The 24,462-nt window shown below is 41.7% G+C and overlaps 1 protein-coding gene across 2 annotated transcripts in view; it reads left to right on the top strand.

Moving 5' to 3' along the window:
* LOC125238297 (tachykinin-like peptides receptor 86C) overlaps window positions 1–3,071 on the top strand; it is a 91,493-nt gene extending 88,422 nt beyond the window's left edge. Inside the window, exon 11 of one of the 2 annotated variants that reach the window (XM_048145589.1) lies at window positions 2,311–3,071. In XM_048145589.1, coding sequence (XP_048001546.1) covers window positions 2,311–2,458 — 148 coding nt within the window. In that variant the 3' untranslated portion in view covers window positions 2,459–3,071. The remainder of the gene's footprint in view (window positions 1–2,310) is intronic. The other variant, XM_048145596.1, reaches the window with a different exon arrangement.
* Window positions 3,072–24,462: the final 21,391 nt, after the last annotated feature.

The raw sequence follows: 24,462 nt of genomic DNA, 5'->3' as shown, positions 1-24,462 counted from the left end.
GTTCTAGTATTTCTACTCTCTCCTCCAGTGCGGCATTACACTTTTGTAGATATACATTTTTTCTCTCTAGCGCGATAATTTTATTTTCTGCTTTTTCTTTGAACTCCATTAGCTCCCCATAACGTTCGGAGTACAAATCTATCTGCTCCGACATCTCTTTCAACTTATTTTCAATGTTGAAGACTACCTCTAGCTTTTGGTTTACCTCCTTCAGTAAGGTCTCCACCGTGAGGTTTCCAGGTTCCAAAGAAATTCTGGGTATTATAGGTGAGCCTCTATTTACACACTCTTTACACATATCTTTTGGGCCCACCTTCTTCGCACATTTCTTATGCAAATATCCATCACATCCTCCTTTGCACTTGATGGTATCTTCCTTCGAAGTTGACACAAACGCTTTACACTCTTTACACTGCACCATTACGTATAATTTACCGTGCACCGTAAACAAACTAATAGCAATTATCAATGCGTCCACACTCAGAGCGCTTCGAGCGAGTACTTTCAACGGCCTTTTGCATGATGCCATAAAAAACATGTGTGCAAAGTGCCCTTCATACATATTGATACCAAGCGTCATCTTTTCGCAAAGTTCTTACTTGAGTGAAGCATAAAAATAAATCAATGATGGTAGAAGTAGAAAGTATTCGAAATTGTAAATGTATAGGATAATTAAATAACCCGCTTCACTAGACTCATTCGATTATAATAATGTCAACTTAATTTGATAACTAACTATATTGATTTGAATATCCACAAGCGAAATGCATTACTGCAGTTTTAATCAAATTTGAATTGCCATCAGAAATGTACAGTACAGTTATTCACTATCTGATTTTATTAAAATGAAAATCTGATACTAGTAATAATAATATCTGACGTTTTTGGATCCAGTGATTCTCGTAAAATAGTATAAAAATGTGCTTTTTTGATATTAAAGGCTGAAAATGGAACTGGAAATAACGAAGGTTATTTAAGAGTCGTCAGTATTGCGGAGTTTTAAAAAAGTGAATTTTAGAAGTTATTTTTGGATTTACTAAAATCATTTCAGTGTTAAAACTTTTTCAGAGAATAGCGATAGAAAGGTACTATATAACTTATCATATACTCAAGCACTGTAGGTATTATAAGTACCTATGTTGTCTCTCTTTCTCTATCTCTGTTTTGTAATGCCGTTAAATATAATAGCAACAACTGAAAATCTTAATCCAAATGTGTTTTTTTTTATACATATAGGAACGATTCCTTACAAAATTCGATTTTTGTTTTGAATAGAATATGTATAAATTATTCTCACGTGAATAGTACGACATTTTTCAGTATCTATGACCCTTTAAAGTTTCGGACGGACAAAAAAATTGCGAACTAGTGCGGGTAAAAAAAAACTTATTAATCTATCATAAAAATAAAATGTTATTACATCTATCAATGCGGATATTTAGACAACGTCCCAAAATCGCCATCAAACAGGCGCTTTGCTCTGAGTAAAGATATTTTTTGAATTAAGTATATTTACATTATTAAAATCATATTACCAAGGGCCAACATCGGCAGCGTCACGCAGTTTACTTTGCATAATCTTTTCTCTTTTATGAAACCTTCGTCAAGCAACGTTCCCCTCTACCTCATCACCATCAATCAGCACATTTTTTGCCTGGCCTACAATAAAGATACTTACCGTTTTTAATTATTACAGATTTTCTTAAATGATCGTACCGTTTCAACCGTCCCCGCGGCCTTCCCCATCATTTAAATTTTCTTTCTAAGGTGACATCCTTGAAGGATAACTCTCATTAAACCGGGCTGTGACCGAGCCGGAGTGCCCTTTGCTTCATTTTCCATATAAAGCACCTCATGACCACCGAAGCCCCATTAGGCCTGAAATACACAAGCGACGCACGACATAAGACGTGGAACGGACGCGCTTGCGTGTCTGCGCCGCGTCGCTTGAGTGTAATTTAAGAAACGTCTCCTCAGTACATTTTGTATAGGGAAGGCTTAAGACTCAAACATAAGACGTCTTACATCTTATAAGGCGTAAGACGTTAGACGCGTCTTACGTCTTATAAGGCGTGAGTCGTAAGACGCGTCTTATGTCTTGCGTCTTACGTTTTCCTATACAAAATGTACTGAGGAGACGTTTTTTAAATTACACTCAATCAGCGCGGTGCAGGTACGCGTCCGTTCCACGTCTTACGTCGCTTGTGTGTATTTCACGCCTTATGTAAGTAACGAAGTGTTGGACAGTCCGACCCGCGTCCGGGCTGTTTGAACAAGAATCATTCTTGAACAGCGTATTTGTGTCGCCAGGGCTCTCAAGAGACACAGCAGTGGTGACCGCAACCAACGGCAACGCTGTGAGGATGAACCCAACTGGCGCGCGAGATGCCGACAGCGTTTGCGACGACCCCCTGTAAAGACTTGTAGTGCAGTGCCTAGCTTAGGTGACAATCGTTGACGCTACGTGGCGATAGAAATGCTAACTACGAAATGCTAGCTAAGCTAGCTACGATACGCTTACGATAAGCGTAAGTAAAATTTTATTGTGACTTTTAGCTAGGGTACCTAGCCTGTTAACAATACTGATGGTCTACCACGAACCACGTTGGATGTGTTTTCTGTAAATTTAATTCATTTTTAACTGAACAGGGAGGCAACACCCCGAACGTGGTTCACGGCAGGCCCTTTGCTACATTCTACGTTATTTGATACGCGCGATTATATTTTCGTGTTTTTATTTTATAATTCCATGATAAATAACGAGCCTTTGGACACAGTATAAAGCCGACTCAGTAGTTAATCTACCGCGATCGGTATTTGGCTCTGTCGCACGCGCCAAGCGCGACCTTGGCAGCGCCACGCAGCGCTGCGCTTACTGACGCGACCGGCATCATCCGGTTCTGCATGTACTCTCTGCACCTCGCTCGCGCAGAGCGCTACTCAAGAACTAACCGCGCGGCGCAAAATTTGTTAGAAGAATTATTACTGAGTCGTCCTTATACTGTGCTTTGGACTAATGACCATTTGACTCATATTAACTGTCAAAGTTTCATTATTTTAAAATCAACCGTGGCTATAATATATATATTATATAATAAGTTGCGCAATATTTCATATATTTTGAGTTGATTTCTTTGGAATGACTGTTTGCACTCGTTGTAGTAGGTACTCGTACATATGCTTAAACGAGAAGAACAAGCAATATCAAAACAAACCATTAAAATTAATTTCTAACATGTTATTTCATTTCAAGGCGTAACGATGTAAGTTGTCATTCAATGTTACCAGCTGTCGCTTACCAAATTTCCATTAGATTACTTTGCACACAAAAGGACAAAGTGCTACTTTTCTCACGGTTGTCAAATAAAGTAGGACATTTTTGAGTGAACACGATATTCTCATAGCAATCTGTAAAATATAGAATAATATTTTTACACATGTACACAACTGCCTATGTATAACTTTCAAATTACATCTAAAATCTCAGTTCTATAACTAGTATAGGTACCTCTTCGTTAGGTATCTACCTACATCAATTGACAAATTGAATAAGCAGCAACGAGTAGATAGACAAACAGGCACATAAGTTCAGAATGTATTGAATGGCAGATGGTATATCAATATTGGCACGTGCAGTTAAACAAAAATTTTTCCCCTTTAGAAAACAAATAACTACTTCGCTACGCTCGGGTTCGTCTGAAGAATTCTGCGCTAAGTTCAGAAGAAAACGTGGGCGTAACGCCGTAAACATGGAAAATTTGTTCCCTTATGATACAATTAATCTGCCGATATAATTATACCTTCATTTGGAAACGATTTAAAATGGATATCTATTTTAGAGCACATAACAATCGCATTATGAAACTTGTCCGCCTCGTGAAATAAATGAAACCTAGATAAATCTGTGTAACGATGTGATATAAAAGATGTCTACAAAGTAGATGTGCAACCACAGTGCAAATGGATGTTCTTATTTAAATATAAATCATTACATATTTTGCATACTGACCAACGATTGTTGACTTCTATATTTTGTACAATATTTGTAATAAGGTGTTACCTATATTGTACCTAGTCGCGTAATCAAATTATATTAACAGATCCGATTACGATTTACTCGGTACGATTAGAATACGCCTCCTGTATATTTTTTTAACATCATTAGATAATCATAATAGTTTTAAGACTAGAGAATATGCAAGTTATAAATGTGATACATAAATTCTTCATGAATGGTTATTGTATTATACTGTATCAGCTGCAAAAGTGCATGGTGAATTTATCAATGAATTCATTCATAATTTCTCCATACAATTTTGCAACTTACTTCATTGGTGATTAGAATTAAGTAAAGATTTAACGTTTCAATACTCACACTTAACCGTTAAAACGCAAAGACAATATAATTATTATGGATGCGCAGAACTCGCCATGATGTAAAATATATGTGTAATTTATTTGATATAATAGTTACATAATTATAAGTTAGTAAGTAATTATCTAAACATATATTTACGTGACATAATTTTATTATTTAATACATTGTTGTTCCATTTCCAGTCTTTTTATTGAAAGTTTATTGCTTTAATGAGTTCCTATTATGCGGACGACTGAGGCAATTTACCCCTATTCTAGGTTCCCCGAACTATTTAGGTATGATACGTGGTGTGTCCCATAATGAATTGGCCTGAACCAGGTACTATTATGCTAGCGAAATGAAACTGATATTAATTTTCAATAGAGTAATTTAAAATTAATATAATGTAAAACAACTTAAAATGTATTTGAATAAGCAACTCTACTCACTTATAGAGAAGTAGCATGAAGTTTGGTCTTCAAAATTACCGAAAACTGCCGCCTCTAGGTTTTTGACGTGTATATAGATATCGAAGAACAAACATTAAAAAATATACAGACGAATTGATAACAGAAGTCCATTTATTTATAAACAACATAAAAATAATATAATAAACACTTAAATTAAAACTTACAATAAAACTTATAAATAAAATATTTGGCCCAGGTCTTGCTCGTTGGGTAAGGTGCCCAGAAGGCTGGCCGCATTGCCCCGCTGGATAGCAATGCTGATCCGCTGAGCAAGGTATTGACCAGCCCTCTGGTCACCAGAAGCGTCTATAAGGCGCTTAGATAGCTCCTTGTAGAGGCAAAACGCACTTGGCCCCCACGGCCCCATTGATAACATAATCCAACATTTGAAAGTATTTATCACCAGAACCACAAAGGAAGGCGGTTTTTTTTCTTAAAAATTATAGTCAAATCAGCTTCTTTTAATAACTGTCAAAACGAATTTGAACGGTTTGCTAATATGAAATTAAATATGAAATCGAGTTGAGTGACGGTACAGTCACCTCATTTAATTTATTATTATTTTATTTAAGAATGTCTGAATTAAGGACGAATTTCAGTTGGAATTTCTGACGAAAACTAATACTATTCATCTATTCTATAGAGATTCTTCCATTGTGTCTGACGTTGCGTCCACGAAGCGAACGCTCGAACAGCTGAAGTAAGTACCTACACCAGGTGTTGGAAAGTTCTACACGTAATACGAATAATATTTCTGTCTGTGGCGCAGATATCAGTTAGGCCATTCATATCGTTTGATTAATGATAGCCCATTTTCAATTGGCTAGAACACTCGTAAACTTTACTTACTATGCAAACTGAATACATACATTAATAAATCTCAATATATAATTTCGGAATTGCACATAACGAAACGCTACTAATTAAGGCAGTGGAAGACCACGAACAAGAAAGATAGGCACAGATGTAGGTACTGCAAAAAGATTTGCCTTCGTATTGTTACAAAAACGTACGAACGTGTCAGTACGAGACATTGACTGAACTAGCGTGACAAATAAGAAAGTTTTCGGAAAAATACGATGGAAACCCTTTTCGCACTACATATGTATTTATGTAATACTGTTATACTAATTCTGTCACGAGATAGAAATATATTAACTACAGATATAGTGCGAAATGTTTTTCATACTGCAGTGTTGTTGTTGTAATACAGTGGTTGCATGAGAATTTATTAAAAGAAGACAAGATATAAAATTGCCTGAATTTTTAAACGAGATTCTGATTAACTTTTTAGCTATTTCATACAATATCTTGGTAAGTAGCACAGCAAACGGTGAACACACTCAAAATGCAGAAAGGTAAGCAAGTTATTTAAGACATATTGATATAATACTACCGACAAAAAATAATAATATTTGTAACTTTTGTAAAGGAAGAACTTACGAGTTAATACCTCTACATAATATATTTAAATACAAAGCCCTTCATTACATGGAAGTAACGAACCAGCAGGAGAATTTATAATACGAGTATCCTCCCAAGTAAAGCAAAATATTTATTATTTTGTTACTCTGTATTAAATAACTGATTTGAATGAATATGAAATAAACTATGTAAGATAAAAAGAAAAAGAGAATATAACAAAAAATAGGTCAATTGTATTGTACATAGAAGAGTTATATTATAAAATAAAACGTATCTTATCTACGTCTACCACATATTTAATACACAGATTCTACACGTCGTCGTCGGCCTCATTCACTGTTAGGGCCTATTTACTTACACGAATGCAACAACTGGCATGCCAGTTTCATCATATTGCGGTAATATGCGTAGTACGTGTTACTCTCTCATAGCATCTACCCAGCTACGCTGTGCTTACGTTGTTTCATGCAGTTAGGGCTATTTACGTGAAGTGAAAATTCGCATACAAGTTTCATTACTTCGAAGCATTTGATTGGTGCGCTGAATTTCATGTAACCGCAACAGTCCGCAATGTACCTAAAATCGTGTTAGAATTTACGCGCCGTCTAAATGAGCCTATTACATCTCCGTGTTCAACGGGCTTAGGACACACCGGACAGTGGGATTATTCTGGTAGCAATGGACGTTGACAGCGGATAGGTCATATCAATAACGGATTCAAAACAATCATAATACCCCTCGGGTTCTAAATTTAGCCCATTTACTTCTTATTGTTATGACACTACCTTGACACCAAGACCAACATCCACAACCGCATCCGCAGTGCATTTAACGCGTGCCAAAATGCTATGTTATGACAAATGGTTGTTCGTTTGGCACACACCAATAAACTCGACTGGGTAGCCATGAAATTATTGTTACATAAATAACATGTACCTTTTAAGAAATCAATAATGAGATTATTTTGAAAACTATCATAAATATCAAACACTCAAGCGTTTTGGTGTCAACTGTAGGTAAGCTTACAAGAGATAAATATTAACTACAAAAAAGTATTCTCTAAAGGTTCCATTAATATTAAAAGCCGTAAATTTCAGTTTGTTTCTTATGTATACGTTTACCGTTCCGCGATCCCTGATGAATATTCATTACAATATGCAGCACAAAAGGCGCAGAAATAGAATAAAGATACTAAAGCAAACAACATGAAACATAATGTAAGACCTATTTTACAGCCATCTTACTTTTTAATTCTCTTAAGTTTAGAATAATTCGACGTTTAGGTACCTAAATTTCAAGAGCAGTGTACAGGCAGAATAAGCTATTTCTGCATGAAATTTGCAATGCCAAATTGCCATCATTAATGCCAGACGCTCGCTCACTTTGTTCTGTTCAAGCGGCTACAAAGATATTTCACTTAGATGGTTTCTATCTATTATGTTTATCTTAATCTATTGTAAAAGGTCGGTGATCTATTTTACCTCTAAGAATATTTTTTGTGGATACATTGTACATTTTCTATACGGATTCCATTCTTCATTCTTACCTTGGTGAAGTACTCTTAACAGATTTTACGAAGGTTCGAGAAGCAAAACGACTATTATGGTACCATTAATCTTTCTTAGCGACGTGCAAGAATGTCACAAACTGGCGGATAGCCATTCCACTTGGCACGCATCTGGAATAGTGCGCAGTGATACTGATCTACATGGCATTTAATACAATTAATCGGGCAAACAAAGTGTTATTCTTTATTTAGTATTATTAAAACTAAGTTGTCTCTCTAATCTTATGTACCCACCTGAGAAACTAAGATTTATTGATGTGTAATATTTAATTTCCAGCAATAAAGCCTGCTCAGACCGTAAAAAAATAGATCGTAGATCTCAAGAGAGATAGAAAATATATTCGATTTAATGGAATTAAGAGTCAATAGAAGACGGACTGCAAACGTATTTTTAGGGTTCCGTATTTTGCGACTCTGTCCGTCTGTCTGTCCGTCTGTCACATACTCATTAGAATTTGACAAACGATACGTCATTCGAATTGTCTTAATCGTCCGCTGGTTATAGGCTATATGACGTCACCGAAAAGGAAACATGGCGCCCTCTAGAGGTCATAAAGTAACGAAGCAAAAAAATAAAATGAAGTTAGGATGACATGTTGTATATCATTTGAAAGGTCTTGATTAGCACATTTCAAATATGTATATATTATTAGCTTTTATTCCCAGCTTTACTTGATTACACCTGATAATTCATTGATTTCTCGGAAAAATTTACTATTTGCAAATCCGCAACGCCGACTGCGTTTACACAAGAAGGCTTTTGCCAAAGAAACAAATTTGCCTGCTTTGTATATTAATTTTATTAAAGATTTGCAATATTTTTTCGACCTAAAGCTCAATTTCGTACAGCAAATTGTCATGATAAGAACTAGATGAAGTTTGACGCTGTTTTGACATTCTGACGTGTATCATAGACTGCAGGAAACCCTAGACGAATGGTATGTTACGTCATCGTGCCAGAATGACTTTCTACTACGACCATATATTATTGAAAGCTAGTTAATCATCTAAAGTTATTATAATTTTCACAAAGAGAGAAAATACGGTACCACGATACTGATTGCCAGCTATAACTGTCTCTATCAGTATACGGTATGCTTTATGAGGTTGTACATACCGTAGACGCGGTCCTAAATCTACTTAAAGAGTCCTTACAGAGTTACGTCCTAAACCAACTTAAAGAGGCCTTCGGCGCCCTCATAGGCTCATATTTAATGTGTCACGCAGTCCTAAGCTCTAACTTAAAGTGTCAGGCGAAGCCCGGCGCACGCGCACCTAAGCCGGGCGCCTTCGGCGCCCTCTAACTTAAAGTATCGGGCGAAGCCCGACGCACTCGCGCCCAAGCCGGGCGCCTTCGGCGCCCTCTAACTTAAAGTGTCGGGCGAAGCCCGACGCACTCGCTCCCAAGCCGGGCGCCTTCGGCGCCCTCAAACATAAAGTGTCGGGCGAAGCCCGACGCACGCGGTCCTAAGCCGGGCGCCTTCGGCGCCCTCAAATTTAAAGTGTCGGGCGAAGCCCGACGCACTCGCTCCCAAGCCGGGCGCCTTCGGCGCCCTCTAACTTAATGTGTCGGGCGAAGCCCGACGCACGCGGTCCTAAGCCGGGCGCCGAAGGCGCCCTCAAACTTAAAGTGTCAGGGAAAGCCCGACGCACGCGGTCCTAAGCCGGGCGCCGAAGGCGCCCTCTAACAAAGTGTCGGGCGAAGCCCGACGCACTCGCTCCCAAGCCGGGCGCCTTCGGCGCCCTCTAACTTAAAGTGTCGGGCGAAGCCCGGCGCACGCGGTCCTAAGTCGGGCGCCGAAGGCGCCTCAAACTTAAAGTGTCAGGGAAAGCCCGACGCACGCGGTCCTAAGCCGGGCGCCGAAGGCGCCCTCAAACTTAAAGTGTCGGGCGAAGCCCGACGCACTCGCTCCCAAGCCGGGCGCCTTCGGCGCCTTCGGCGCCCTCTAACTTAAAGTGTCGGGCGAAGCCCGACGCACTCGCTGCCAAGCCGGGTGCCTTCGGCGCCCTCTAACTTAAAGTGTCGGGCGAAGCCCGACGCACGCGGTCCTAAGCCAGGCGCCGAAGGTGCCCTCAAACTTAAAGTGTCAGGGAAAGCCCGACGCACGCGGTCCTAAGCCGGGCGCCGAAGGCGCCCTCTAACTTAAAGTGTCGGGTGAAGCCCTACGCACTCGCTTCCAAGCCGGGCGCCTTGGGCGCCCTCTAACTTAAAGTGTCGGGCGAAGCCCGACGCACTCGCTCCCAAGCCGGGCGCCTTCGGCGCCCTCTAACTTAAAGTGTCGGGCGAAGCCCGACGCACGCGGTCCTAAGTCGGGCGCCGAAGGCGCCCTCAAACTTAAAGTGTCAGGGAAAGCCCGACGCACGCGGTCCTAAGCCGGGCGCCGAAGGCGCCCTGAAACTTAAAGTGTCGGGCGAAGCCCGACGCACTCGCTCCCAAGCCGGGCGCCTTCGGCGCCCTCTAACTTAAAGTGTCGGGCGAAGCCCGACGCACTCGCTGCCAAGCCGGGTGCCTTCGGCGCCCTCAAACATAAAGTGTCGGGCGAAGCCCGACGCACGCGGTCCTAAGCCGGGCGCCTTCGGCGCCCTCAAATTTAAAGTGTCGGGCGAAGCCCGACGCACTCGCTCCCAAGCCGGGCGCCTTCGGCGCCCTCTAACTTAAAGTGTCGGGCGAAGCCCGACGCACGCGGTCCTAAGCCGGGCGCCGAAGGCGCCCTCAAACTTAAAGTGTCAGGGAAAGCCCGACGCACGCGGTCCTAAGCCGGGCGCCGAAGGCGCCCTCTCTTAAAGTGTCGGGCGAAGCCCGACGCACTCGCTCCCAAGCCGGGCGCCTTCGGCGCCCTCTAACTTAAAGTGTCGGGCGAAGCCCGACGCACGCGGTCCTAAGTCGGGCGCCGAAGGCGCCTCAAACTTAAAGTGTCAGGGAAAGCCCGACGCACGCGGTCCTAAGCCGGGCGCCGAAGGCGCCCTCAAACTTAAAGTGTCGGGCGAAGCCCGACGCACTCGCTCCCAAGCCGGGCGCCTTCGGCGCCCTCTAACAAAGTGTCGGGCGAAGCCCGACGCACTCGCTGCCAAGCCGGGTGCCTTCGGCGCCCTCTAACTTAAAGTGTCGGGCGAAGCCCGACGCACGCGGTCCTAAGCCAGGCGCCGAAGGTGCCCTCAAACTTAAAGTGTCAGGGAAAGCCCGACGCACGCGGTCCTAAGCCGGGCGCCGAAGGCGCCCTCTAACTTAAAGTGTCGGGTGAAGCCCTACGCACTCGCTTCCAAGCCGGGCGCCTTGGGCGCCCTCTAACTTAAAGTGTCGGGCGAAGCCCGACGCACTCGCTCCCAAGCCGGGCGCCTTCGGCGCCCTCTAACAAAGTGTCGGGCGAAGCCCGACGCACGCGGTCCTAAGTCGGGCGCCGAAGGCGCCCTCAAACTTAAAGTGTCAGGGAAAGCCCGACGCACGCGGTCCTAAGCCGGGCGCCGAAGGCGCCCTGAAACTTAAAGTGTCGGGCGAAGCCCGACGCACTCGCTCCCAAGCCGGGCGCCTTCGGCGCCCTCTAACTTAAAGTGTCGGGCGAAGCCCGGCGCACTCGCTGCCAAGCCGGGTGCCTTCGGCGCCCTCTAACTTAAAGTGTCGGGCGAAGCCCGGCGCACGCGGTCCTAAGCCGGGCGCCGAAGGCGCCTCAAACTTAAAGGTCAGGGAAAGCCCGACGCACGCGGTCCTAAGCCGGCCGCCGAAGGCGCCCTCTAACTTAAAGTGTCGGGTGAAGCCCTTAGCACTCGCTTCCAAGCCGGGCGCCTTCGGCGCCCTCTAACTTAAAGTGTCGGGCGAAGCCCGACGCACGCGGTCTAAGCCGGGCGCCAAAGGCGCCCTCAAACTTAAAGTGTCGGGCGTAGCCCGGCGCACGCGCTCCTAAGCCGGGCGCCTTCGACACCCTATAACTTAAAGTGGCGGGCAAAGCCCGACGCACGCGGTCCTGAGCTGGGCGCCTTGGCGCCCTCCATCCTAAAGAGTCGGGCGAAGCCCGACGCACTCGCTTCCAAGCCGGGCGCCTTCGGCGCCCTCTAACTTAAAGTGTCGGGCGAAGCCCGACGCACGCGGTCTAAGTCGGGCGCCGAAGGCGCCCTCAAACTTAAAGTGTCAGGGAAAGCCCGACGCACGCGGTCCTAAGCCGGGCGCCGAAGGCGCCCTCAAACTTAAAGTGTCGGGCGAAGCCCGACGCACTCGCTCCCAAGCCGGGCGCCTTCGGCGCCCGCTAACTTAAAGTGTCGGGCGAAGCCCGGCGCACTCGCTGCCAAGCCGGGTGCCTTCGGCGCCCTCTAACTTAAAGTGTCGGGCGAAGCCCGACGCACGCGGTCCTAAGCCGGGCGCCGAAGGCGCCCTCAAACTTAAAGTGTCAGGGAAAGCCCGACGCACGCGGTCCTAAGCCGGGCGCCGAAGGCGCCCTCTAACTTAAAGTGTCGGGTGAAGCCCTACGCACTCGCTTCCAAGCCGGGCGCAGAAGGCGCCCTCAAACTTAAAGTGTCGGGCGTAGCCCGACGCACGCGCTCCTAAGCCGGGCGCCTTCGACACCCTATAACTTAAAGTGGCGGGTAAAGCCCGACGCACGCGGTCCTGAGCTGGGCGCCAAAGGCACCCTCCATCCTAAAGAGTCGGGCGAAGCCCGACGCACTCGCTCTCAAGCCGGGCACCGAAGGCGCCCTCAAACTTAAAGTGTCGGGCGAAGCCCGACGCACTCGCTCCCAAGCCGGGCGCCTTCGGCGCCCTCTAACTAAAAGTGTCGGGCGAGGCCCGACGCACGCGGTCCTAAGCCAGGCGCCTTCGGCACCCTCTAACTTACAGTGTCGGGCGAAGCCCGGCTGCGCACGCGGTCCTAAACCGGGCGCCTTCGGCGCCCTCAAACTTAAAGTGTCGGCCTGTCGGGCTTCGCCCGACGCACGCGGTCTTAAGCCGGCCGCCTTCATTTTTTTTTTTGCAGTCCATCTTAAAAAAGTATATTCAGAGAAAACACACTTATCTGCACAAACACCTTCAAGGCTATGGCTTTATGAAAATGTTGATTGTTTCTTAAGCGGATTCCAGCTCAGAACTAAATGCAATTTCATTAGGGTCTTGGCAATGGCTGTGCCAATGGAGAACTTATATAAACCTTTGCCAAGAATAGAACGTTGAGTCTCAAGCCTCAATTTTAATGTCGCTAGGTACCAATTATTTTAGAGGTTTAACCTAACCCACCTTTTGCTGTGAAGGTAATCGTTGTGTTCTTATCTAGCCTAATCCATTTATGTTACACAAAGCGAGTAAGCACCCTCCAAACATACTTATTTCTAAAACAACGTTCTAAAAGGTCCCGATTTAAAAAGATGGAAGTGTTCTGTGGAACTGTGGAAGTGACGCTTTTTATCATTAAGTATTCCTATTGTGCAGCCAAAGATGATTTATAGAGGATTTACTATCTTCTTACTAAGAATCGTACCTCATTTTTTTAGTGCCACCTATTAAATACTATCATAACTACACTGATGATGCTTACAAGTTTTGTTTTAATGTGTATTGACGTAATATCATGATATTAAAATAAAGAAGCACGTGTTCTAAAAAATAAAAACACGCAACTATATATGGGGAAAATATGATTTTGGCCACTTCTAGGCTGCGAAACAGCGCCATCTAGTTTGTTGCCTAAAAGTCCCATATGTTTCAGGGGTACGCTTTTTTGTATGGGCTTTGTTTTTCCCGGTATTATATCGTCCTTGTGTGCAGCTTAAAACGTTATACTTAATAATAACTTAATAAAATTACGGTACATTACCCATATTGTGCAGATTCCGGCGGACCCTTGCCCTTGATCTTGTGCTCATCTCAAAACTCAATCGATTGTGTGATGCTAAAGTAAAATCAAGTAACTACCTAAGGGCAGTTTTGTTTGGTGTATGACGTAGGTGTTAGGTAGATACTGTGAGCCCTGTTTCTGAGATCAGTTTTGAGATATGACGTGGGGTTCATATGTCCTTATCCGTCAAACACAGCTGGGAAATTGTAGTTCAAGATAATTATTTCAATAGATTGTGTTCATGTGTTCAAATATTTTCATATTAGTTGAGAAAGGGTTTATTAGGGGGGGGGGTATTAGGGGTTTAAGGGTTTTAACGACCGGTCTGGCCTAGCGCGTAGTGACCCTGCCTGCTACGCCGCGGTCCCGGGTTCGAATCCCGGTAAGGGCATTTATTTGTGTGATGAGCACAGATATTTGTTCCTGAGTCATGGATGTTTTCTATGTATATAAGTATTTGTATATTATATATATCGTTGTCTGAGTACCCACAACACAAGCCTTCTTGAGCTTACCGTGGAACTCGGTCAATCTGTGTAAGAATGTCCTGTAATATTTATTTATTTATTTTTTATTTTTTTATTCGAATTATTGTGAAGACTTAAAGAGTAAAATAAATATCGTGACTGACAAATGATCATTTTGAATCATAAATATTTAATAAATTGATGGATTTGAGTGTATGTTTTATAGTCAGTATTTTGTTCGTGTTGGTGTGGTGAAAAATGTTTTGTTTCACTCGGTGGCAAAGTTTGTTTAACCTTAGTGCTTTGAAACCCACCACTTGGATTCCACTTTTTTAACCACTCGCTACACTCGCGGTTAAACAACTTTACCCCCTTGTAAAACAAATAACTGTAAACAAATTGATGAACGCAAATTTCTATAAATTATTATAGTAATGTTCCTGGGTCGGTATTTGATTCTATGGTACTTCATTGTTTAAAGACATTTCTCTATTAACGATCGAACCTATCGTAGGGTTATTAATATATTAACCTGTTCTATTGTTGGTTTTCATGTCAAAATAAATGTAGCGTTCGTTTTCGAACGAATGAATATTGTCAATACATTTTGTTAGTATTAAATACCCTATCTTCATCCACTTTATAAAACAATATACGACGGATATAATCCTTTTAAGTTTAAATTGTAAATTGTTAAAATAAATCACGACATGGAAATAATGGGCGCCATATGTAAACACACAGTCTGTATGTTTAATTAATAAATTGGGTAAATGTGTAAGAGGTCAATATTTTAATTTAACATCATATATTTTAATTGTAGACAAAGGAAAACTTCATAAGGAAACAGAAGTAATCCCAATAAAAGCTAATTTCTTTTCTGGGCTGAAAGGTCAAATTGCAGGTGCTTTCAGGAAAACTAATGCCTCAGTAGTGGGTAGACCATTTCTTGGGATTAGGTTGTCAGACCTCGAACTATTTTAGAGAATCTTAGCTATTACCAAGAACGTTTAATACTGCACGGGAAGCATGGTCGTGCGATAGACGATAAAATATCAGGCCGTCCCTATCGCACTTACAAATAGTGCGATAGGGACGGCCTGCTATTTTATCGTCTATCGCGCGACCATGCTTCCCGTGCTGGACTGACAAAGCCCATACAAGCCTTAAAACTAGATGGCGCTGTTCGCAGCCTGGAAGTGGCCAAAATCATATTTTCCCCAAATATTTTTGCGCGTTTTTATGTTTTATAAAAATGACATATTTCTTTTTTTTTAATCATGATATCACGTCAATACACATTTTGAAAAAAATAAATTTGTAGGCATCATAAGTGTAGTTATGATAGTATTAAATAGGTGGCGCTAAAAAATCGAGGTACTACGATTCTTTGTATGAAGTATGTCAATCCTGTATAAATAATCCTTACTATTACGCTGACGCAAAAGGTGGATGTAGAGATATTGCTAAAAAATATATGTTATACCAATGGTACAATGCCTAAAAGTAGGTATATTAGTAGTTATATGATATCTTTTAGGTTATTTTCTTACTCTATTACTCGTACTTCTCGCTCCTTCTCTAATCTCGTTGTCTAATAACCTAACAACAAAATTAAAATGTTGAAAGAACTCCGACATACTGGACCGATTTTCATCAATCATGGCTTCTTAGCCTTGTGAGTGTTCTTACACTCCCGACTAATTCAGCTTTCAAACAAACAAAACTAAATCTAAATCGGTTCATCCGTTCGGGAGCTAAAATGCCACAGACAGACACACACACAAACAGACAGACAGACAGACAAACGAACAGACAGACACGTGAAACTTATAAAACCCCGCCGTTTTTACGTCGGGGGTTAAAAATAAAATAAACTTTGGTGTTTCGGGGTTCCAGTTATTGCTTATAATCAGGCGACCTGTCTGTTCATTTGCCTGCCATCGCATAAATTAACGTGTTTTCCCCGCAACCTGAGTGGTGATTCGTTAAGAATATTACCCCTGCCATTTCTTGTCGTAAATGTCGTAAAATTAGGTATTTTGGTTCAATTAGGTATTTTTCCCTCACTAGCTCGGAAACACGTGTTTTGTCCTTTAATACCAGCGGGTAAAAACTCATTTTATCCACTAGTGGGTAAAGTAATTTGACCTTGAATAAAGTCAAATTATAACTGCTTTAAAATTGATAAAAGTAGGTGAATCTAGTAATAAAGATGATTTACCACCTGTGGAACTACTGGAAGCAGTGATAAACGTATTTTTTGCGTTGTAGTTTCCTCGCTGTAGTGAGGGGAAAAGTTTTGTGTTACACTCGGGTGCAAATGTATTTTACTTCTCGTGTGTTAAAAAACTCGCAAGTTCAGGATTCTATTCTCGAACCACTCGCTTCGCTCGTGGTTCAACTATAGAATCCTTTCACTTGCTCGTTTTTCAATTCCACACTCGGCGTTAAAATACAACTTTGCCCCCTTGTATAACAAATAACTATTGTTAAACGCGACCATTCATTTCAACTCAATATCACTTCTTCTTTAGCCTCAATCACTATCGTGATTGTAATATATCATTTCACTGTTTGAGCAATTTCATATCCTCTACTTACACGCTTTCGGAATACAAACGTATTATGTATGTATATATGACTTGTGTTACATATTATAAATGACGTAGACAAAACAGTGTACTACTAATATACCTAAACTAAAATTTGAATAGTGTAGCACGCAAGTTTCCCACGCGTAACGCAGGTAGAAGGTTCCGCCGGCCCTTCCGATTCCAACGGTACCGCACCATTTTTTCTACATTGCGATGGCCGGCCACTGCAGATGCGCGGGTCCAGCGTCCCGTTACTCCCGTTACACCCCCTCCACGCGGGGTGACGCCACGCCGCAGGAAGGAAGGAAGCGTCGCTTTCACCCACGCCGTCGGGTGGTATAAAAGCCCGCCGGGACACATCCCAAGTCAGTTGACATCCCAGTCTGCTCCTAACTAGGACCTTACTCTAGGCCTAAGATAGCTCCTTGCTAAGTACGGAGAAAGCCCGTTCCGATCACACATTGCGTAAACCCCTGCGTTTGGCGTAAGGTCGCAATTCCGATCACACACGGAGAGTCTTCTACTAGCAAGGCGTGAGCCCGGTTCGGAGTACGTCTCGTCACGTCACCTCTTTTCGGTACACCCGCTACCGTCGCGTCCATAGTCAAAGTGAAGTTCAGTGAAAGCAACAGTGTACAGTGCTAGATATACCACTCACGGCATTCGTGTTACTTAGTGTTACTAGACTACATTGTATAAGACTATTTGTGTAAACTTGCGTGTAACTCTTGTGTTGTCTAAATAAATCCAATTGGAATCGTTGTTGTTGTTCTGTTAAGCCAGGCCTGAACCCTCACCATCTTATAAGAGTGTCGACTTATTGGGACCCTCAACCCAATTAGTCTGCGCTCGGTAAAGGGAACAACATCACCCCTTTACCGCCTGTCACAACTGGCGCCCAACTAAGTGGCCCTGGCTTCAGAACCTAGAACACGAGCACAACACAGAGCAAAGATGGCCATCAGCATGACCGAAGAACAGCTCCAGCGCATCATCGCAACTCTAGCACCGGCAAGCAGACAAGGTTCATTCGCACGATGCAACGCAGTATACGACGGGACCGGCGATAACGAGACTGTAGAGACGTTTCTCTCAGCCATCAAGGTGTACAAGAAAATCGAGAACATTGACGACGAGAACGCTCTCGAAGGGCTTACCCTCCTATTAAAAGGAGATGCCGCTGTCTGGTGGGAAGGCGCTAAGTCAGACGTCAAATCCTGGACGGATTTTGAAGATCGGCTTCGGCACGCGTTCGCACCGAAGATACCAGCGGACATCCTGTATCAGAGGATAATAGAACTCAAGCAGGATGCGAAAACCCCCACTGAGAAGTTCGTCGCAAAGAAGAGGGCACTCATAGCCCAGCTGCCTGCACCAATCCCACCGGAGACCCATCAACTCCATATGATTTATGGTCAGCTCCACTTGAATATACGGGAAATGGTGCCAAGAAGCGCTTTCAAATCGATCGACGAACTTCTGAAACTCGCACGGAGCGCTGAAGAAATCCTATTGGAAAAGAAGACGAGCTGGGAAGAAAATGTTGCCTCAGTACCTTCAAACAATGAACGGAACACTTCAGGCCGACAACGCTGCGAGTACTGCGATAAAAACGGGCACGCCGAAGAAGATTGTCGCACAAAGAAGCGGCAACAACAAGAGATGAGCTCAACTGCAGGGGGAGATGCGAGCAAGGTTGCTCCATCAGCACCGGTTGGCATCATTTGCTACGGATGCGGCAGACCTGGCGTCGTTCGCAGCAAGTGTCCTAATTGCTGCAGAAATGCAAATCCAGGAGACCAGAGCGTCGGTCTATGTTCTTGGGCCCCAAGCGTCCCTGGTGAAATAGGGCCAAGCCCTACAAAAGTTGAATTAGGCTACACGCTAATTCCCTCAACGGAAGAAAGAAAAGAAGCATTAGACAAGAATAGTCAGGAAGCTTTGAAGTTGCAGCCACGTGATCCAGCAGTGGTCATTCCAGCTCATGCTGAGCGTGCTAAACTTGCACCAAAACAAGATAGCTCTGACGTAAAGTCACAACGTCAGCTCGCATCATGCATAGTCACTCGGAATAGTGACTGTCCGGAAAAGATTAAACCTCCCCAAGATGCAGCGTTTGCGCTATATCATGAAGAGGTGGTGGCCCCTACGGAACCACCACTCCAGCCACTCAAAAACTTCAAGAAGAAGACTAAGAAGCCCAAGGGGCATGTAAAAGCAAAATCGATGGAAAAGAAGAAGTGCTACCTCGTGCTGGCTCCTCGCCGGGACGTCGTCGGATCCAGAGGGGGAGACTGTAGCACGCAAGTTTCCCACGCGTAACGCAGGTAGAAGGTTCCGCCGGCCCTTCCGATTCCAACGGTACCGCACCATTTTTTCTACATTGCGATGGCCGGCCACTGCAGATGCGCGGGTCCAGCGTCCCGTTACTCCCGTTACTCAGGAAGGAAGCGTCGCTTTCACCCACGCCGTCGGGTGGTATAAAAGCCCGCCGGGACACATCCCAAATCAGTTGACATCCCAGTCTGCTCCTAACTAGGACCTTACTCTAGGCCTAAGATAGCTCCTTGCTAAGTACGGAGAAAGCCCGTTCCGATCACACATTGCGTAAACCCCTGCGTTTGGCGTAAGGTCGCAATTCCGATCACACACGGAGAGTCTTCTACTAGCAAGGCGTGAGCCCGGTTCGGAGTACGTCTCGTCACGTCACCTCTTTTCGGTACACCCGCTACCGTCGCGTCCATAGTCAAAGTGAAGTTCAGTGAAAGCAACAGTGTACAGTGCTAGATATACCACTCACGGCATTCGTGTTACTTAGTGTTACTAGACTACATTGTATAAGACTATTTGTGTAAACTTGCGTGTAACTCTTGTGTTGTCTAAATAAATCCAATTGGAATCGTTGTTGTTGTTCTGTTAAGCCAGGCCTGAACCCTCACCATCTTATAAGAGTGTCGACTTATTGGGACCCTCAACCCAATTAGTCTGCGCTCGGTAAAGGGAACAACATCACCCCTTTTACCGCCTTTCACAATGTAGAAAATTAAACATTTGCTTTCATTTAAATGTTTAGTCTGTAAAAATATTAATGGAGTATTTTGGACCAAATTTCAATTATTTATTTGTACAACAAGGAGTACCACCAAGAAGTGAAATTTTCTACAATATAACAAACAATAAATATGTGGACGTCCGTCCCGTGTGATGGATTAAGAATTAGAGCAGCCTCTTTCCTGCCGTGGACGTCGATCACCGGCGAGCGATGAGCTGGCAACCTGTGACTGTACTGTATATACTATCACTGTAATATCACAATTTCATGCGCGGATCCAGACCACGTGACCCCCCCCCCTGAGGCCTGGGCCTTTACCACGTGATCCCCCCCCCCCCCCTGGGCACGAAGCTGGATCCGCGCTTGCACAATTTCGTATACTGACATCCCCTTAATTACCAAGAGTGTCGCGGAATCTTGAGCAGTTTCATGGACGGCTTATCCCGTTTGGAAATTCAGGCGTGAGTTCATGTACGTATGTATATAAATATATGAAGGAGCACGCATACAGTAAATAGTTTATCACTCTGTTTTTTTTTTCAGTAAGCGTGCCTCTTGAGAAATAAATAAATAACATAGGTACATTAAATATACACAGCATATTTATTGTGGCACCAGCTAGGACAATCATTACTATTACATAATGGAGAAAGGTCCCAGGCAGACAGACATTTATATGCGAGAGGTATCGTTTCAAAGCTAATTAAACCTACTATATTTTTTTTAAAACAACTATAATCATAAAGGTAGCTGTTTAGAAAATATTTGAAAATATGTGTTTTATAGACCATGAGTCGCACAAGTACCTACTGGTAAAAAATGCTTCTTAATCAATAAACAACAACTTTTCCGGAATTGATGTTAGTATAAGATTTACGCGGAATTTCGTGCGCTTTCTAATAACATAAGTTTTATTGGTGTATGATATTATATAACCAAGTAATTACAAATATGGTTAAGTAGGGGCCACAGCGCCCGGTCACGTATGGATGCTGACCGTCGCCAAATTTTCTATATTTTTCAGATCCTGTTTTATTTAACAGGAATCTTTTGAAAGCATATTATGCGTACTATCATTAGTTCTCAATAATTTTAGTTGTAACTGTAGTAGCTAACAAAATATTTGAAAATATGCAATGGAACCGATGTGAGTAAAACATGCTTCTAGCTCAATGAATTATATTTTTTCCGCAATTCATATAATAACAAAATAAACGGCGAAATGTATGACCTTTTCAAATAATAAGTTTTGTCAGTATTGCATAAACAATTAATGTTAATTTATCCATCATACTCACTGCGCACCGTCATATACATGGATGACCATTTTCGTTGCCGTTTTCATAATTTTTAAGATTGTATCTTGGTGCATGACCAATAAACAATAACTTTACCGCAAATAATGTTATGATAAGATTTACAGGACATTTCATATACTTTCTAAAAATATAAGTTTTATTGATGTATGATATTATACAACCAAGTAATTACGAATTTGGTTTAGCAGGTGTCACTGCACTAACCGTCGCCTAATTTTATGTATTTCTCAGATCCTATTTTAGCGATCAATTTGTGAGAGGTATCATTTGAAAGCATATTATGCGTACTATCGTTACTTTTTGATAATTTTAGTCGTAATTGTAGAAGTTTACAAAATATTTGACAATATGTGTATTTTTACTGTATATGAATAGCATTCGCACTGATACGAGTGAAACATGCTTCTAGCTCAATAAATTATATTTTTCCGCAATTGATATAATAACGAAATGAACCGCAAAATGTATGGCCTTTACAAAAAATGAGTTTTGTTAGTTTTGCTTAAACAATTAATGTTAATTTGTCCACCATACCCACTGCGCACGGTCAGTCGTCATATAAACGGATGTCCACCGCCGTTGCCTTAATTTTTTCATCATGTTACAGATTTTATTTTACTGATCAATTATATTATGAATATACGATTTATAGTGAAATAAAATCTGGAAAATCATGAAAAAAGGCAACGACGGTGGACATCCATTTATATGATGGTGCGCAGTAGGTGAGCTGAACAAATTCAAATTAATTGTTTATGCAATACAAACCAAACTTATTTTTTGTGTAAGTCATACATTTTCCGTTTATTTTGTTATTATTTCAATTGCGGAAAACTATAATTTATTGAGCTAGAAGCGTGTCTTATCAATGCCAATGCTATTCATGCACAGTAAAATACACATATTAATAATCAAATATTTTGTAAATTTCTACAGTTTTGACTTGAAATATTAGAAATAAAGATAGTACGCATAATATGCTTTCAAATGATACCTCTCACAAATTTATCAGTAAAATAGGATCTGAGTAACGTAGAAAATTTGGCGACGGTCAGTCAGCACCCAATATCGTGACAGGGCGCAGTGACCCCTGCTAAACCAAATTCGTAATTACTTGGTCATATATTATCATACACCAATAAAACTTATATTTTTAGAAAGCGCATGAAATTTCGCGTAAATTTTATAATAACATTAATTGCGGTAAGGTAATGGTTTATTAAGTTAGAAGCATTTTTTATTTGTATATGTGCAACTCGTGCTCGAAAAAAAAACTCATGTTTTCAAATATTTTGTAAACAGCTACCTTTATAACTATAGTTATTTAAAAATAATTATAGTAGGTTTAATTTCCTTTCAAATGATACCTCTTACATATGGATCCGTAAAATAAGAACTTAAAAATATTGAATACTTTACTACGGTCAGCGCTCATTTTTATGCGACCGGCGGAGTGACCACTACGAAACAAAATTCGTAATTTAATGGTTATAATATCACTTACCAATAAAATTTATATTTTTAGAAAACTCATGAATAGTCGCGTAAATTTTATAATAACATCCATTGCGGTAACGTTATTGTTTATTGACTTAGAAGCATTTTTTACCAGTACTTGTGCGATTCATGCTCGATAAAAAACACATATTTTCAAATATTATGTAAACAGCTACCTTTAATACTATAGTTATGTGTAAACAATTATAGTAGGTTTAATTATCTTTCAAACGATACCTCTCACATATGGATCCGTAAAATAAGACCTCAAAAATATTGAATACTTTACTACGGTCAGCGCCCGTTTATGTGTCCTGGAGGATAACCCTTGCCAAACAATATTCTTAATTACATGGTTCAATTAAAGTAGGTTTAATAAGCTTTCATGACACCTACTTAGTTTCTCACGAATAAAATGTCCTGTACGGTCACGGACTTTAATTGTTGATCCACTTTTAGCTCATTTTATGCTGGACAAGTCATAGTTAAACATAGTTAAGTTATGACGTTCCAGTATAAAATGACCTAGACGTGGATCAACATCAACAATTAAAGTCCGTGAGTTTACCTACGACATTTGACTTACGTATAAGTGTTACCAGGCACTAAAATTGGTAGGTATTACCTAAACGTAATAGTAATCTTTCATGTTGATATTTATATGCTATATACAAGTAACAACAGCTAACTTTTAAATCTGAAATAGTCCGTTGAAGCATTGTACAAAGATTTCTGGAGGTATTTCTGATGTGTTCATGCGAGGAACTTGTCAATGACTAAATAAAACGGAACTATTAATTATTATACTTATGACGAGAGTACTCCATCCGTCCTTGCGTAGATAGCAGGTATTTTACTCTAATAGGTAATTTATCATAACACATATTCACTGAAATTTATGGCGTGCGAGCTCGTGTAGTGGCGGTTCAAGAAAGTAGGTGTCGTAGAAGTTGACTGTGAGATATGGGTAAAATTCGTTAATTCGTTTTACGTCGAAGAAAGTCGTCAGTTAGTTTTATGAGTGAAATTTAAAACTGAAACATTATCTCTAACCAATTCCGGAATATATTCTAAAACGAATGACGAGGTTCACTGACAATTAATCCCGCCAGGCGGCGCCTGTGCAAGTGTCTAGGCACTCATTCATATGTGAGAGAGAGAAAAAACATATCATCTTCCCGCTCTCACCTATGAAATTCTTTATCTGTGCATTGGACTAAAGGGTGGCGCCATCTGTCATAACCTTTGAGTGTGCCTCCCAATCCCAAGCCTCCTCAATAATCCTACCAATAATCAAAACGTAGTGATACAATACTCTTTGCATTGTAACCAATGGTCAATTTAAAATTTGAAAGAATATTGTTTGACATGGTGACATCAATCTATAAATAAACATGTCAAATTAAAATTAAAATAATATTTAAGTACTTACTTATTTTGGTGCAATATACAAAGATAATCAATCGAAAATGGTTGGAAACTAATAAGGTATGTTTTCAAACGGACCAGGACTGTATTTGGTAAAGGTAGGAGAATTTAGAATGAAGTGCTAACAGTGAGAAATAAAATTACAGATTACAAAGGTTTTGAAGAAAAAAGGAGAAAATGCAAATACACTACAGAAGATAAATAAAGGAACAAGGAATATACTTACAAGCAAATCGTTAAAGTGGAAGCGAGGTAAGGGCTGTATGTGCTTAATTATTACATATTAGCTAAGTGTATTTTTCTACAAAGCGATTTCTATTAAACATTCCTATAGTGATCTACGTATCTACTATGACTACAACTTTTCAAATACCTACAATGGGCTATGGCAGGCGGTCGGACTAGTAATGTGATCCTATAAACGTTCTGTTTCACCTAGTCTTTCTTCGTAAAATTGAAAATCAATT

The sequence above is a fragment of the Leguminivora glycinivorella genome, chromosome 2 (genome assembly GCF_023078275.1).
Source record: "Leguminivora glycinivorella isolate SPB_JAAS2020 chromosome 2, LegGlyc_1.1, whole genome shotgun sequence".
NCBI classification, from domain to species: Eukaryota; Metazoa; Arthropoda; class Insecta; order Lepidoptera; family Tortricidae; genus Leguminivora; species Leguminivora glycinivorella.
This window is presented reverse-complemented; position numbering and strand designations above follow the sequence as displayed.